This window comes from Euprymna scolopes, chromosome 28, assembly GCF_053919585.1.
Source record: "Euprymna scolopes isolate OS-2025 chromosome 28, ASM5391958v1, whole genome shotgun sequence".
NCBI classification, from domain to species: domain Eukaryota; kingdom Metazoa; phylum Mollusca; class Cephalopoda; order Sepiida; family Sepiolidae; genus Euprymna; species Euprymna scolopes.
The window spans coordinates 49,823,534-49,841,439 of NC_136509.1; the positions used below are offsets into that span (position 1 = coordinate 49,823,534).

The following is a 17,906-nucleotide window of genomic DNA, read 5'->3' on the forward strand; positions in this document are numbered from 1 at the left end:
TATATATATATATATATATATGTCGATTTTTGTTAATTTCAATGATAATTAAAGTCAGTATAAATTATCTTCCCCTAGGAGTTAATCGCTCCATATTTTTAGCTGTAAATAAATACATATCTATATATATACCTATATATACACACACAAAAATATATATTATTTATTTTACTTATAAAACAGTTCTCAATGGTCATGTGTTTCACTATATCTATGACTCATCAGTGCAGCTGACTATACCAGGTTTCAACATCAAAATATATATATATATATATATATATATATATATATATATATATATATATATATGAGGATGACAGTGGTTAATGAAACAAATTGACAACCAGGATGTGCTAAGTTCGATTCCAGTTTGTTCAATAGAAACACTTTCTTCAGACCCTCATCTAACCTCCTGGATAGAAGGTAAATAATAATAATAATAATAATATATTATGGTTTCATTTAATCATTTAATATAATTTATAATAATAATAATAAATTAATATAAAATATAATTTTATGCATAAATTTTAAGTATTTACTTCAACAGTGCTCAATACATACATAGCAGAGCTGGGTAGTAAGTTATGAAAATATATATGGCAATTAAGCTACACAAAATATCCCACATTTTATCCTCGTGAGAATTCGTCAGGCTTATGCGAAGAATTTTGGTTATCGCGCATTTTTATATAAACACATGGTATTGAATTTGCTAGTTAGCCAATCAGTTTCTTAGTTGTAACCGTGCTCATCCTAATCAGCCAATGGTCAGGCACTTACAGGACAAAAGTACACTTGACCTCAGGTTCACCCTTTCTCTGTGTGTTTTATGGAGAAAGGGTTAGTTATATCCTTTTGTGTATAGAAAACTGACCTACTTTCAACTTAGGTGCAGTTAGATACGTTATTTTGTGTTATAATTTGGATATTATGTTAGTTTTATTCACCAAATTATTTATTATATGAATATATATGTTTATTTTATTTATTTATTTATTAATATTATTATTTTTTTTTTCTGTTATTAATTTTAAATTATTTATGTATTGCCATCCGAGAGTAAAGTTTATCCTGTGCACACAGTTGTTCGCTATTTCTTTCCTACAGTTTAATAGTGTTGGGGTTCTTTAAAGTTTAGGATAGCGAATTTTTCATTCAGGCATGATCTATATGGACTGTCTAAATCCCTATGTGTACTTGTATGTCTTACTATTTTTCATTCGACTATCGGCGAACGTCCACTTTTCTTTGAGTTCCCAGTATTAGTTTGCTAGTTCTCTTTTCATCTGGTGTTTTTTATCATTGAACATGCTTTTATGGTCATAATATCTGGTTTGGAAATCTAAGAAGGTTATACCTATGTAATATTTCCTGTTATTCGGGTTTTCTTTGGCAAATATGCGGAATCAGATTTTGCTTACAAAGTATTTAATGAAACTGCAAGTGATCTATAGAGTGTACTCACTAAAAGTTTAAAAAAAACAGTGAATCAGAGGAAATGGAAAAAATTTTTAAATGATTTCATGTGAATGGATGTTTGTTGAAGAGTGGAAGATCCAAGGGTGGTAAAATCCAAAAGTGTTCGTAAAATTAGAGTATCCAGATGTAAAGAATCAAAAAGCATCCCATTATTGGGAGATATTTCGAGGTCATCCATGAAATAATTCACAGTGGGTATGAGAAAAAAAAATTAGTTCAATATATTATTATAAAAAGAAAAATAAATTGTACGGATATGGAGAAATGGATGGTTTTCACTATGCTGCTGCCAAGGCTAATTTGAAATTCAAAATGAAGTCAGTAACATTGAACAAAGACAGCTATTTTTAGAACAGAAAAGGCAATGTCACAATGACCCAGATAAAATGGCGTTGTAATGGTGCAAGAATTAAGGCAGAAAAAAAATATATACACACACACGTACATACATATACACACTCAGTTTGAAACATGAACAAATGTATTATTATATAGATTACGAAAGATATTTCATCAAAATAAAAACATTTAAAAAAAACAATGGGCTGTTTAGATTTACTAATTAATTTAGAAATAAAAAATGAATATTTTTTATCAAATAGAAATATTAATGAGAAAAACACAAGAATTAGAATTTTTTTTTTTTTCAATAAAAGATAAATTACTTACATCATCCAGGTAAGTAGCAAATTGTTTAAGTGTTGACGTTAAAATGCTATCCTCAGGTTCTAATGGGAATTTCTGAAAAACAATCAATTTAATCAAAAATAAGACAAATGAAAGGAAAATCAAGTTAGAAATTCATGATTGAAATTCTTTCTAAAGGTTAATGTCTCCTAAAATGAAATTCTGTGGTTCTTTATAATAGTCTCGCTTTGAAAGAAAATGCATTAGAATTTTTTTTTTTTCTTTTTTTAAATATAATGTTTCAAAACATTTAAGACAATGATTGATAATTTTTTCATTATTTAGATTATTTGGTTGTTTTATTCACAAATTTTCGATTAGTGTAACCTTTGATCTTCCGCAGAATCTTATTCAACTTGGGAATCTATGTCTAACTCAATAATCTGTATGGAATATTGAAACATTAAGTTTAACTAGACATTTCTCAAGTTCAAAATGATTCACCTGAAGTAGTTTGGTGGTTACATCAATATTGAGTTATTAAGAATTACTAAGATGATAATCCTAATAATCTAAATACTTTTCTTTTTAAATTATTCAATTATTAGGTTATTCAAATACTCATAAAATTATGGGATCCAAGTGCATATTGATAATAATGCATATTGATAATGTTCAAAATAACAGTCAAAAGGGGTCACTAGATTACGATTTTGTCAAAGCTCTATGGACAAATTTATCTTTAGTTGACCTTTGACAACTAAATATTGTCATTTACTAGCCAAACCCACGTGATTGTTGGAATATGACATCTTGGTTCCGTGACGAGTATGCACATCAAAGATAAGTCTAATTCTAAATGCCGACTTTTATGTTTCGACTTGTAGGTATAAAAATTTGAATTTCTTTGGATGTTTTTTTAAACAGCCTTCATTAAAAAAAAAAAGTATGTGGTTTGACTTTTCTAGTTGAAAAAAAATTAAAGGATGAAAAGACATTTTTCACTAAGTAATGAGCATTGGAAGATTGTCAGTGAAAGAAACACAATTGCCAAAAGATAAGAATTTTATTATTTATAGTTATCATTTGGAAAAATCACTCAGAGCATAAAGCCTTGTTTGTTTGGGATTTTTTTTAAGGGATTCACTACATATGATAGCCTGAAAGCCACTAGAGGATAAGAGTTAATAAATGTCAAAAGGTCAGTGAGACAACACTGTAATGATGGGTACTGGTGGGAATTGAGCAGATTTTGATTATTTAAGACGACAACTCAACAAGAACTTGTTTACATTGAACTTGAAAATGACAATATTATAGTCAGCTGGAAAGCAACCCTGTGGTATAGTTTAGTTTTAGGCACAGGTAGAAAGTAAGGGGAAATTGTTGACAGTGGTTGTAGTTAGACGAGTATTTGTTGTGAATGTTTTGCAGGGTCGGGAGACCACAAATTGACGCTCAGTGGAGCTAGTCCTGAAAATTATGATAGAGCAAAGATAGACTTGCAACTTCTCTTCTGTGAGAAAGATTTTCTAAGGAGGAGAAAAGGATATCTCCTACTAGATTTTGAATCCAGCATCAAGATTGTGAAAACAGAAAGCCAATGAAGTGGTTTAACATCATCTTTACTTGACACAGGTATTTTAATAAACTTTTTCAACATATTTCCCTGGTGGTTTGTTATATGGATCAGTTTTGGTCCAGGTTTAAGTTCATTGCAATTACTTCTATGCAGGTGCCCTATACCAAGTCTATGAGACACCACAATATTAATACATAAATGAATCCACCCACCATTATGGCTGTTCATATGTCTGAACTTATCTTCCAATAAATATATAAAGTTCTCTTGTGAAATTCTCACCATCAGACCTAGATAGCATTTCATCTACCAAATTGATATTTGATTCTGCTCAGCGATTTAAGGAATTTTTCCTTTCAAGTTATTCCCATAATTACAAAGAAATTCCAATCTATTTCATCGATTATGTACTATATCTAGCATTACAAGTTGATTTTTTCTTTTTAGATAATTGTTATTCTATCAACTTGCATGAAAGAGTTATGTAAAAGATGCTTAAAACCGTTTTAATTATGCAAATACCATCAGTAGTTCAAAAGTTATAAGAATTTTAGTTGCTAAAAATTAGGCTTTTCCGTAAACATTTTTCTTTAGAAAAAGTGGGCTAAATTACGGACTTCAACATTTCAAGAGATTCTGTAATTTTACCACCATTTATTTATTTTTCAAGCTATTCTCATGAATCTTGGCACTCTTATGTAAAATTATGTGCTCTTTCTGATTATGCAGTCAAATCTGATGTATCTCTTTACCATAAGCCATGAATTAAGATGAACAAATTTCAATTTTTTTTAAACTGGCGCATGGTATCATACAGTGGGTGTCTATTCATGAACAAAACTAAGTATTATAGTGGTATTTAAATATAGCTTTATTGAGAGCAGGTATTTTCCTGCCTCTTCACCAAAGGAGAGCTTTATCTTGAGTGTAGCCATTGGATTCCTAAAGAGCATTCATGACCGAAATTTACTACTCCACTTAAAGAAAAAAAAAATGAGTAAATATGAATTAATCTCAGAAATAAATCAAAGAAAATTTTTCATATAGATTTTGGATTTCAGTAAAAGATGGAAATTCCCATAGTCGACCAGAACTTATGTATTTTGGGACCAATCTAATTTTCCATTTTGTAAATCCTCTCTGGCCCAAAATATACCCCTCTTTTTTGAGATGCAACCATAAATCATACTCTACGTGAAGCCTTGATATAGCTTTCACAGTACCAGGATACCAGGAATCCTGATAAGCAACAACTATATATTCACCAGTTGATGGTAATTTTCATCATTTCTATTCTGTTGTTTTACTGAAAATTCAATTATGTAAACAAAGAAATAAAACGGTAATTTTTTACCTTGTTTCCACCTTAACATTTAAAATGATTACTTTTATAGGTTTTAGGGTATGCTGAAAACGAATATCGCATTTAAATTTTCTACAAATAAGTAGTCTTCCAGATATCAAGCAATGTCATTTCTTATGTTATCGCTGGTGACCATCTTGGTACGTGCAAACGTAACCCTGAGAAACTAAGCGCAAACGCACGTACCAAGATGGCCACCAGCAATAACATAAGAAATGACATTGCTTAATATCCAGAAAGTTAGTTATTTGCGGAAAATTTAAATGCGATATTAGTTTTCATCATACCCGAAAACCTTCAGAGGTAGTCATTTTAAAGAAAAATGTTAAGGTGGAAACAAGGTAAAAATTTACAAAATGCATCACAATTAAATTCTTTATCGAACTGCCATATTATTATTATTTAGATATCCTCAATTAAAAAAAATGGTTTGTTTTACAGATTAAAAAAAAAATGGTCTTGACAATAAGTTTAAAAAAAATTCAAGTTTCACAATATATTTTATTTAATTGTTAGGTGAAAGTACAGAATAGTTAACAAACCACTCTTCCTTCCTTCCCCATGTTAAGAATGGGTTACTAAATAATGTTATTATTTCAGTACGGTAGCATAAATGCACAAGTACCTTTTATTTATTATATAGTTGTTTTTTTTGTTTTTTTTACCACTAAAACACAATTCTATCTTAAGTACAAGTAAGAAGTTATAAATACAATAACAGAAATGCATGTACTCAATACATTTTGTTGTTTTTTAACGCTTTTAGTGCATGTGTACTAAAAGCGTTAAAAACAACAAAATAGTATTGTTTGGAAATCAAATTTGAAAAACTTGAAAATAATTTTTTTAAATTGACAAACTCAGAATAAAACATGAAACTGATTTTTCGTCTTTCGTTTTGAAAGCAGAAAAAACAGTTTTATTTCTAAGAGAGTACAAACAAAACTCGCTGAGCGTTGGTCAGTGTATTCGCGCATAGCGAGCTGTTTTTTCCTGTTAAGCGGATTTGAATTTCTATAAAAGATAACATTTTAAAGAAATTTCCACACAATAATTATCAAATATTTACATATTATACATTAAAATAATTCTGAAACTATTATCTATATGAAAATGGATGATATATACCGATTTATCATATCAATTTTGAAATATTCTTCGTCAACTTTGCTCGGTTGCAACTTTGCTTCCTGTGGTCGTAAAAATATAAATCAAAGTCCAGTAGAGTTTTTTTTTTTAATTATATTTCATATATTATACCTCATTGTATTTGAGAGAAAGAGACAGAGACAGAGTATAAGAGAGAGTAAAAGCGGGAGACGACAACAGCTGACAAAATTCCCCCAAATCCATCTCATGATGACCCCACATTATATTTGTCTATGTTTCTGGCTTCCTATGTGACCAACTGTTTTGTGAAACCCATTTGTAACCACAATCTAGGTAAACTCGTGTGATAACTTTATATTTTCAAATTTTCCATGTCTCACATTTGGCATGCCATCGTAAACACGTTGCCAAAAGTCGTCATGAAATTTCCATTTCAGGTGTGTTTCAAAGTCATTAATAACGTAACATTTTTTACATCTGGTTAAATGCAAATCAGTCACAACCAACCTGTGAAATATTTTAAAGAGAAAAGTACTTTTGCTCGAAAATTACATTAAAAGATACTTTACATTCAACATCCTGATTTATTTGACTACCAAGAATCTGATAGCACATAGAAAATTCCTCTCATCATAAAAACCCCATAAAAGCAAGATTTTTGCATGATAGACGTCTTGAGGTACAGGCTTTAGATTTAGTAGTCACAGGTATCAAAAGTTCAAATGTGATGTGCATGATAATGTGTGTGCCATGGAAGCTAAAATAATTACATAACAGCATAGCATACTGGTGGAATTTTTGAAATTTTTTTCTTTTTAACATAGGCGTCACCACTTATCAAGGCCCGGAGGCCACTCGAGAATAAGGGTTAATGGGTATACATTAGTCATTGCGATTATAGCATAGTAAACATAAGTAGTGGGAATTTTGTAAATTGGATTAGTTAGGGGAACGGTTCATCAAGAACTTGTTTACGTTGGACTTGAAGACAATCATATTGTAGTCAGCTGGAAAGCAGGCAAACGGAAGAGAATTCCACAGGCGTGCAGTTCTAAGAAAGAAGCTTTGTTCATGGAATCTACGTTTAGGTTTAGGCACAGATAAAGAGTGTGGGAAATTGTTAATTAAGCTACGAAGTTTATTTTGAACTCTGTCAAGACAGGATAAGCTGTTTAGCAGCTCCTGCCCAGATGTGGCAACAGTACTCCATCGTTAGCTGAACCTGGCTTTTATATAGATAGAGAATTCCATCAGGAGTGAGATATCTACTGAAGTGGTAGAAGGATCCCACCATTTTTCCAGCGACCTTGGATTTGATATATGTGTTCCATTTCAGATTGGGATTAAAGGTCAAGCCCAGAAGCTTGTCAAAACATGAAGCCTCCCCAAGACGAGAGCCATTCATTTCAATTGATGACAGCTGGGCGTCAGAGCGTTGATGATGTAAAGATAGAAGCTTGTTTCTTTGGCACTTCTGAATGACAGTGCCATGAGGCGAATGTGTGTATTTTAGTTTTAAGAACGAACGATAGAGGGCATGTCTCAATCAAACAGGGGTCAATAAATTGTATCACTCATTGAAAAACAAAACAAAAAAAAAACAACATTATTAAAAATTTCTATAAATGTTTATAAATAAATAAATAAATAAATAAATAAAAACTTCTATAATAAAATTATATTTTGCTCTATTGACAAACCAAGAATTATATTTTGATATATGTTTATACAATCTTACTGTGTAAAAAAAAATTATCTTTGTAAAAAAAAAAAAAAAGATGTTCTTAAACCTTTATAAATGTTTCATGTTGTTTAAATTATATTTTGCTACATTTTGCTAAAATTATATTTTGATATATTTTTATACAATTTTATTGTGAAAAAATAAAAAATAAAAAATAAAAAAAATAATAATAAAATAAATAAAAATAAAAAAAATTATATGTTGCTACATTTGATACAATTGTACAGGAAAAAAAACACAATTCTAAAAACAATCTATAAATGTTTCATGTTTTTAACATTTATTTTATTTTCACTTATAAATCACTCATTTAAAAAAATATTAAAACATTAAAATTATATTTTTTATACAAAAAATGTTTCGCTTTTCTTATATTTTTGTGTTATTTATTTTGTTATATATTTTTACATTCTCAGAGACATTTGTTTATATTCACAGAATGGTTGGTAGAGGGCATTTCTCATTCAAAGAACAGGGTTCAATAACTCGTCTTAGTTGCCTCATGGCACTGTCATACAGAAGTACCGATAATTTTCTCTCTCTCTCTCTCTCACCCTAAAGCATGTATCCTGATATAATAAAATTCTTTAGTACTAACTACATATATTATAGGTACAAATGCCCTTGTGTTTCATCACTTCCAAGAACCCAACAATCCAGCTTGAGACATCCTTATGATAAATCTCCAGCAGACAAAATTATAACCAGCAGAGCAGAATGGCTAGCAGATTTCTTTGGATCATTTTATCATCATCTCTGAAGAAATTGAAACTCATATACAACAAAAAGATGTTGACTTTGAAAACAATGTATTAATGTAAAAAGACTTACCTGGAGCTCATAGGATCGCAGCTGCTGAGCAAGAGATTGTGTGGCGGCGCACAATTCATTCTATCACAAAACAAAACAAAAAAACTTGAAAAATATAGGAAAGAGATTTTTAAAATAACTCACAAACAAAAAAGAAAATCATCACATAGAATATAATAGTAATTAATATATATAATATATATGTGTGTGTGTGTGTGTGTATTAGTGTTTGTGTGTGTATTAGTGTTGGATGATTAATTGGAATCAAAATCGGGGATTGGAAACATCAAAAGCTTTTAGGGTATTAGAATCGGATTCGGTATTGGAAAAATGTGTGCCTAGTTTACGATGCTAAAAACGATTCCTTTAATTAAATTTTTGTATTTCATTTTGTTTCAAAAATAAACCTTCCACTGCTAGTAGTAATAATAAAATGATAAACATTTATTGATTTATACTTCCATTAAAACTAAATTCTTTAAATCACCACCTTTTTGTTTTTATGTTTGAGAAAATATAAATATAAAATGAAAATATAAATATAAAATGTGTTTTTAGGATAATTGGGGCAAAATAACCATTTTACAGTTAAAAATTTAGAGATTTATAAAGAATCAGAATCAGTAATTGTATCAGAATCAGAAAAAATATTGGAATAGTCCCATCACTAAGATATATATATATATATATATATATATATATATATATACACACACACACACACACACACACACACGGTTGGTCCATCTGTTTCCAGAGACAATGGAGTTCTATACATTAAAGTAATCTGTTGTTAATTTATTTATTGCGGACTATCATCCTCATCTTTATTAGTTGTTGTTTCACAATGTTTCGGCCAACTATTCCTCTTGTCTTCGTCAGGTGGTAGAGATGTTGTACCTATACCTTCGGGGCCCATGGCACAGTGGATCGAGACTTTGAATCTCTACGGTTCCAGGTGAGAATTGTCTGAAGATAGCAGTTTCAATCTTAGCCAAAGCCGGTCAGAGGCTTACTTGGCCAAATCGTGGTGAGATGACAACAACTATGGATGGCAGTAATTGCTGAGAATGCAGTTAGGAGATTCGGAGTTCCTATCCTGTTGCGGTTACCACCTGACAAAGGCCAGAGGAATAGTTGCTTGAAATGTCGTGAAACAACAACTAATAAAAATGAGGATAATAGTCCACATTAAATAAATAAAGTCCGCAATAAATAAATTAATAGATAATACTCATCTCAATAATGAATTCTAATGAAAAAAAATATATAATCTGTTGGTGAATTGCAGTCTCTGTTGTGACTGCGAAAGCCTATCCTAGATTGGCAGACTCTGTTGCAGTTGCCTCAGATGTAGATAGTACCTGGTTGCAAGATTTCTGTTGCAACCCTCTGCTGTCTTTGCTTTCTCTTCTACTTCCACTGCTGGTCTCACCTCTCCTTACTCCCCTTAGAGCATGCCATGATAGCTCTTCTCCATTCATAAGCTCACAGTTTATATATATACTAGCATGGGTGCCCGGCGTTGCCCGGGTGTTTGGAGGTGTGTGTTGAGCAAAAAAAAAAAAAAAAATGGTAGTAGGAAGGCAGGCTCGAACCCGTACCGTGAAGGAGGAAAAGAAAGTGAAAAAAATGTGATGTCTTTGCTGTTACAACCACCGCCAAACCAGAAGTGACATAGGTTTAAATTAAGGCAAGACAATTGAAAAGAGGGGACGACTTTTGAAAATATTGGCGAAAAAAGCGACCCCTCCCTGTAGAAAAGTGCCCAGTTGAGGGTGAAGAAATTAATATTTTTAGCCAATTTTTCGATATTTGTCGTCTGAAAGGTCGAGCTTCAAAACGAGACTGATCTTGTGAAAATCTGTCGCCTCTGTTGAAAGTTTTAGGCAGACATGCAAACATACATACATACATTTATATATTGGTAGCTCAAATTTTTGACCCAAACCGATTAAAAAGCTTGCCCTATCTCTGAATACCCTTTATGTAAAATTTCAAATGTTTAGACTAGAAATTGTCTGAGTAATTTGGTAGACACTGCAGAGGTCAAATTTTTTTTTAACTTTGACCCCTATTATGATCCCTTAACATTTATTGTTTTGGGCTCAAATCAAGTTATTAAATTAGATCCATGTCCAAGGAACCTATATATCAAATTTCAATTGTTTATACCCAAAATTGGCGAAGGAGTTTGATAGAGTTCTCAAAGGTCAAATCGTTGAACTTTGACCACTTAATAGCCAAATTTCTGGCCGAAAACGGATTACAAAGATTTTCCCAAATCTCAATACCCTTTATATCAAATTTCGAGTCTGTAGACTGAAAATTGACAGAGTTATTGTGTAGGGAAATGTACACAGACAGACAGACACACACACCGACAGACAGACACTTTCACTTTTATATATAGATATTGTGATGATACACCCCGGTTGAAAAATCCCAAAAGGGAATTTATCCCCAAAACGTATCGTAAAATAAAAAAAATGATGTACGTGCTGGCTGTAAAATTATCACAATCCAGTAGAACTAACCCAGGTTCTGGATAGTACTTCCATGGTGGAATTTCCTTATAAGATCCACGGTTGACGAAATACAAGGTAATGAATAACGAAACAACATGGCTGTTTATATATTATACGCATATCATTTATTGTGCGTTAAAAATTTAATAATCAAGACAACATATTAAGAGGAAATAATAATAAGAAGAAAACATGCAGACAGTGTCCAAGGGGGGGGGGGCGGCAACATTTGTTATATAGAAGTCTTATTAAAAGAGAGTCTTATTAAAGTGCAGTCTTAGGGAGTCTTAGAGAGAGAGAGAGAGAGAGAGAGAGAGAGAGAGATGTTGTTGTAAGAGAGATTGTTCGTGTTATAAAGAATGTTGTTGTTTCTGTTATGAAGAGATTGTTCGTTTTATGACGATTCATATATATTAAAATGTTTATACTTAGAAGTGTAGATATGAGATGTAGAGTTCACATTGTCGATATGAGATGTCGAGACGTGTATGTAAAGACATTTTGAAACATTATATACAAGATATATAATAACAATTTTCACTTTACCTTTTGGTAGAATTACAACACAAAGACGACGTTTATAAAAACACATGATGGGTTTATTTCTTCTCACGACTGGCCGTGGTTTTCTGAGTCAAGAATTCAAAGCTTCACATATTAAGTTACAAAAGTGACCGTCTCGCTTCTAGACGTTCGAATCCCAACTGGACTGTCGTCTGCCGTCCTCAGACTCTCTCTGACTCTCTCAGTTTCTCTTCCTTAACTCTAAAGTTTTCTAACTATATCGAGAACTTCCCATTTTCCATGACGTCATACACATGTTAAAACATGTGTCTTCTTTCACGTGTTCTGGACATGCGTGTCCAAAACTTTTTCCTTTGTTTACAAAAGGAATTTTAACCTATATTCTCAATAACCTATATTTCCAATATGTTAAAAACATGTATATTAAATTATCTTGTAGTTGCATTCTTTCAATTGAATTTTCATAACAAAACTGACAGTGCACATTCTTTTCTTGAAACTATTTTATCTCTAAGCTAAACAATGGTTTGTTTTACATTCCATTTTCTAATTCTCTCTCATAATCTATTTCTAAACCTAATTTATGAGGTTCGAATTTCGTCTATTCTATTTCATTTTAACTAAATCTCTCTATTTTTTACATGAAAAGGGGACAGCCCTTATCATGTAACACATTAAAGAAAACTGTTCAGTCCAGCAAGTCAACGTTGTGAAATATAGGGGGGGGGGGAATATTGAATAGTACTAAACTGTGAGAACGTGCATCCAACCGATGATTGGCTATCCTACAAAATTCAATGTTCTGATGTTATGTGAGGCAGTCCCATTTCGCTGACGCGTGAGTTGATATCCTTCGAAGTTCGCTTGTCTTCTCTCATATTCCTTTCTTGCTTGTTTCTCAACCACCGACGTTCGGCTGTATCTTTCCCATATCTCGAACCAAGGTAATTTCGTAGTTCTGATGAATTCCCTTTTCGGCTCCAGGGATAAGGCTTAGTTGAGAGAGTCGCCATTTCACCGCATGAGCTACGTTGCTGCTGTTCAACGCGTCCTTTCCACTTGTGGATATGTCCCATCCCGATCTCTAAGTCAAAAGTGTTTTCATAGTTTTTCTGTGTTCTCTTTTTGGCTCCAGGAATGAGGATTAAGTCGAGTGAACTTCCAATGTATCAAGCGAATCATGTTGGCTGCTGTCTGTCGTATTTTTATTATCGACATTCGTTCGACGATGTGATCAGCGCCATTCTTTTTTTAAACTCTTTTTTTCCGTGCATGCCACTCCTGCCAAAACTTGCGTTTTCTTTTCCTCCTCCTTTTTTTTCCGCACGCTGGTTCGTTTTTGGGGTGGAGGTGGGGGTGTCTGGATGATTTCTCGTCGTAACTTGGCACGTGTTTTTGACGAATCACTCGATGGGAAGGGGAGATGGCGATGGGGTGTCTAACTCGCTTCCTTTTATGGATAGATGCATGGATATTTGGTTGTCGCATGTCTCGATAGCAATGGGTGGTGTGGGGGTATCTGGCCGATAGATATTCAAAATGAATTTAAAAAGAGAGAGACGGGAAATGGTCACTTCTGCATTATGCCCTGCTTTCCCGTGACAATATATATATATATATATATATATATATATATATATATATATATAGCAGGGAGACCTGATGTTGCCTGGGATTGAATGATGATCAACGAATGTTTCACTCACATATTTTTATTGTCAGCAAAATCGTTGAAATCGACCATTTTTAAATCAAATCGATTGATTGCCTGCTCTAGTTGGGGAACCATCGTGACACAGCGAGGAAGCTTCATATGCCTCTCCATAGTGACGTAGTCCAAAAATACATTGTAGCCTACATTGAACTGTAGAGAACCTACTGTTGATTTTATAAAATTATTTTTTATATATAATGGCTAGCATTAAAGTTTAAAATGCAAAAGTCAAGTATTATGATTTAATTGTGCTCTAAACAAAAACATTCACTTTGAATACATCCCTGTCATATCAAAGAACCAACTGTTGATTTTATATGCCAGGTCTTTCAGCTTGTCTGGTAAGAAACCTTCTCTAATGCACTTTTGGTGTTAGGCTATACAAGGTGTTAACGTTGGTCAATATCGCCCGTTTCTTCTTTCATCAGATTTTTTCTAATTATCAATCATCGATACTTATTGAAGACATTCTGATACTGTCGGATACGTAAAGTACATTTGTGTTAAATTTCATAAAAATCGGCCCAATTGTTGCAGAGTCTATAGGGAACGAACTCGCAGACACACACCTTTATATTATAGTAGAGAGTAGAGATAACCTAAGTTTACTTAAAAAAAAAAAATAAAAACTATTTTTATTCTTGCAACTGTTTCTTACCTTCTTATTCTTCCAAAACCCATTTTTTCTTGATAATTGCTAAACTAAAGATATGTTTTCAAATGCTTCCTTAGTGAATTTTATCTTCAACATATAAAACTGAGAAATAATGTGACACCATGTGGCCTCACTAACAAGCCGCCGACCCCAAATGTTGTGTGCTGTGAATTTTTCGTTCATCTTCTGATCTTCTTTTGGTCGTATCATCATTTTCTCACAGTCAGAAGGGAGATGGTATAAAAAGAACAAATAGGAAGTCAAGTGCAGCAATGATAACTTCAAACAGATAAAACGACATTGAGGAGATTCAAGACTGGGGACACGTACGATGGCGAGATCTTCACAAAGAAAGATAGCAAGACCATGGCAATATGTGGAAGAGTTTTTTTCCAGTGGAAACCTGTGCTCTCCCTCCTCGGTCCTTTTGGATCCTTTACGACTCTTTGTTGTTGTGACATCCAATGTAGGCGCCACCATTTTTTGGGGTGGGGCGGGGAACATAATTAACTTAACAGTTTGTGGTTTTGGTTTTCTTAGATTCCTGTGGTCATATTCTGTTTTTGTTTTAATCCTATTGCAGCATCTAAGTTACTGGTTAGTGTTTGCAGTTTATTTTGTTGGTTTCCGCATTTTAGGGTTTTCCTTAAGATTTCAGTAGTTTTCATTATTGCTATCCATTGTATTTTCTTAGCCTTCTCATGATTCCAATTTGTCCCATTCTTTTTTCAAAGTTTTTCTGGATTGTTCCTAGTGCTCCTATGATTATTGGTGTCATCCTGACTTTCTTCATGTTCCATACCCCTTTCAGCATTCTGGCCAGTTCCATGCATTTGTTTCACTTCGTTGTTTCCTTTATGTTCACTTTGTGGTCTGCTAAGATAATCTGGCAGGAATTTTTCTTCTTGTTAACTATTTTTATTTTCATGTCTCATGCAGAGGTTAGACGTTTCATTTCTGTTTGTTGCGATTTCGCTTGTGCTACCTGTCATAATCAGGTCATCATCAGCTGATCCCTTCCATGTTTTAAGCGGCTTACCACATGGATAGAGTGTTCTGGATGACTGACATGCGTGATGTGGCCTTATAATTGAGACACCACTGTGCAACAGACTTTCTCTGATTGGCAATTTTCTCATCCAATGCATGGCAATCAGGATTATATCATTTTGACGTTTCATCATTTGCATCATACAGAGCAGACATATGTGTACTATCGAATATGAGGAGATCCATTGGTTTTGTAAAATTGGTGATAACGATGGTTGCTTTAAAACTCCCCTACATGGCAAATGTTACTGGATACTTGTGTCAGTTCACACACTGGAATCAATTGTGTTGCCCAAGTAGGTGAATTTATTGATTCTTTCGACACCTGCAAGAATTTCTTTTTCCATGGGAATCAGATATCAACAATTAAGGTAAGATATATTTCAATTTTCTCTTGCTGAGAATAAAATGCTTTCAATTTCATTTTCATTGCTTGTATCATTTTTTTGTCATCATTATACTTGGTCATCATCATCAGTTTAACATGATGCTGAGAAATTGATTTGTAAAGTAACCTATTTTTGGTATAGTCTTTATTCATCACCCTTTCTCTCAAGTCTACATCACTGTCTCCCATGTTTTTCTTTTCTTTCTAATCATTATATTTGGTTAAGCACTTGTTTAACATGATGGGATGCATTTTATGGTTTTAAGTAATTAATTTGTAAAATAATCTAGTTTTTATCAGGTGTTTATACCGATTTTTGGGACATGTGGTCAGAACAGACAGCCTAACAAAAGACCTGCTCTGCCCAAAAAGGACATGAAAGACCAAGAACAAGAATGTCAGACAACATAAAGGACAGTGCAGATATTAGCATGACTGATTGTTCAGAATGGTGCAGAACTGGAGTCAATGGTAACAATTCATAAGGAGCTCCATGGCTGGTCAGTAATGACTAGGGTTATGACAACAGCATATTCTTTTCATTGTTTTGACTTTCGAGTATATATCCGACAAAGTTAGACACACTTAATCAAGCGAGAATCACATCACTATATAAAAGAATATAAGATATCAATGGATACATACTTGAGTCAAAACAAAAAGAATATGCTGTTGTCCTAGTCCTAGTAATGACCATTCTGCCAAAGAGAGAAAGAGAGAGTTTATCACTCTTTTTTCTCAAGTCCATCGTTTATAAATAGAATCGCCCGACTGTGTGGGATCATACCCCATTACAACTCCAAAATATTATAACACCCCCCTATTTTTTTATAATCGGGAATCCCTTGTGTTCATTCTGCTCAAAAATAAATACATATTTTTATAATCAATTATACATAACAAATATTAGAAATCATTTGGATCTTAAAATTTTAGCATGTAAAAAGACGCCATTTTTAATTGTGTTCAAATGTCAAAACAGATATATATGTGTACAGAGAAGGGAAATAAAAGAAATGGGACGTATTTTTACTTTAAAAAGTAGGTGGGTATGTGAAAAAGAAGCCATTTTTTTAATTTGATTAGGCAGGTTTGTAAAAAAAGAGGGGAAAAAAACATACATATATACATATAAATAAACATACATAAAAATAAACATACATGTAATATGTACCCGTTTAGAGAGTTTTTTTTTTTTGTTTTGTTGTTTTTTTTGAGGGGGGTTGTTGTTTTTTTGTTATTATAATAGTGCAAAAAAATATAGGACATTTTTGAAAAATAAGAAAACTAATGTGAAAAAAAAATAAATAAATAAATAAAAGTCGATTATAATTTATGCACACCTTAAAATAAGCATGTAAAAAGTATTTGTCGAAAAGGAAAATTACAAAGAAGAGGTTTTAAAAAAGTGACTTTTTTTTCTTTTTTTTTTATTTTAGTAAAAGTATTAGTTACGCATTAGTAGATTAAAGTGTTAATACAAACAAAATGGATACAGTTTAACGTCTTGTCCAGGACTATTTAAAAAAAAAAAATTTTTTTATATATAGAAATTTATATACATACAGGGCCGTGAAAAAAAAAAATTATTCAGTCGAATCCCCCAACAAGTTTTGAGAAAAAACGCTTTAACTTTATTCTTGTTACGGGTTTTGTGAGTACATCACCAATATTTTGTTCTAATGATACGTAATTCAAAATAATGGATTCCTTTTTCACCTCGTTTTTTATGAAATGGTATTTTATATCTATATGCTTAGATCTTTCGTTGATTATCGTGTTCTGTGCAAAGACTATACTGGCTTGATTATCACAATTAATTACTACGGTGATTTTAGTTAATTCTGGCTCTAAAATAGTCTTTAGGATATTTTTAAGGTAAAGTGCTTCCTGGGTCGTGTGTGTGATCGCGATAAATTCTGTTTCACACGTAGAGAGAGATACAATCTGTTGCTTTTTAGATTTCCATGAAATAATAGGCCCATTTTCTGATAGTCTAAAACAATATCCAGATATCTTCATCGCTTCCCCAATCTGAATCCGAAAAACCTTCTAATTTTAGGGGATTTTTTTAATTTCTAAATACTAACTTCTCTTCTTTAGTTCCTTTTAAATAACGCAGGACTTGTTTAGTTCTGTTTAAATCCTTCATTGTCGGCCGTGATAATTTTTGTGACAGTTTTGTTACTGTATAGCATATGTCGGGTCTGGTCGCAGTCATTAAATATACAAGACTACCTATAATTTCGCGGTATAGTTTATCATTTATTATTTCAGATTCTGTGTGTATATTTTTTATTAATATCATTTTCGACTGGTATAGAGCGT

At 32.4% G+C, this 17,906-nt stretch overlaps 1 protein-coding gene across 3 annotated transcripts in view; it reads right to left on the reverse strand.

The window, feature by feature from the left end:
• The window catches only part of LOC145249603 (DCC-interacting protein 13-alpha-like), a 233,979-nt gene that overhangs the window by 166,261 nt on the left and 49,812 nt on the right, over nucleotides 1-17,906 (reverse strand). For all 3 annotated transcript variants that reach the window (XM_080111313.1, XM_080111312.1, XM_080111311.1), the window contains exons 3-4: nucleotides 8,740-8,799; nucleotides 2,152-2,223 (exon numbers count right to left, since the gene is read on the reverse strand). In XM_080111313.1, coding sequence (XP_079967439.1) covers nucleotides 2,152-2,223; nucleotides 8,740-8,799 — 132 coding nt within the window. The remainder of the gene's footprint in view (nucleotides 1-2,151; nucleotides 2,224-8,739; nucleotides 8,800-17,906) is intronic.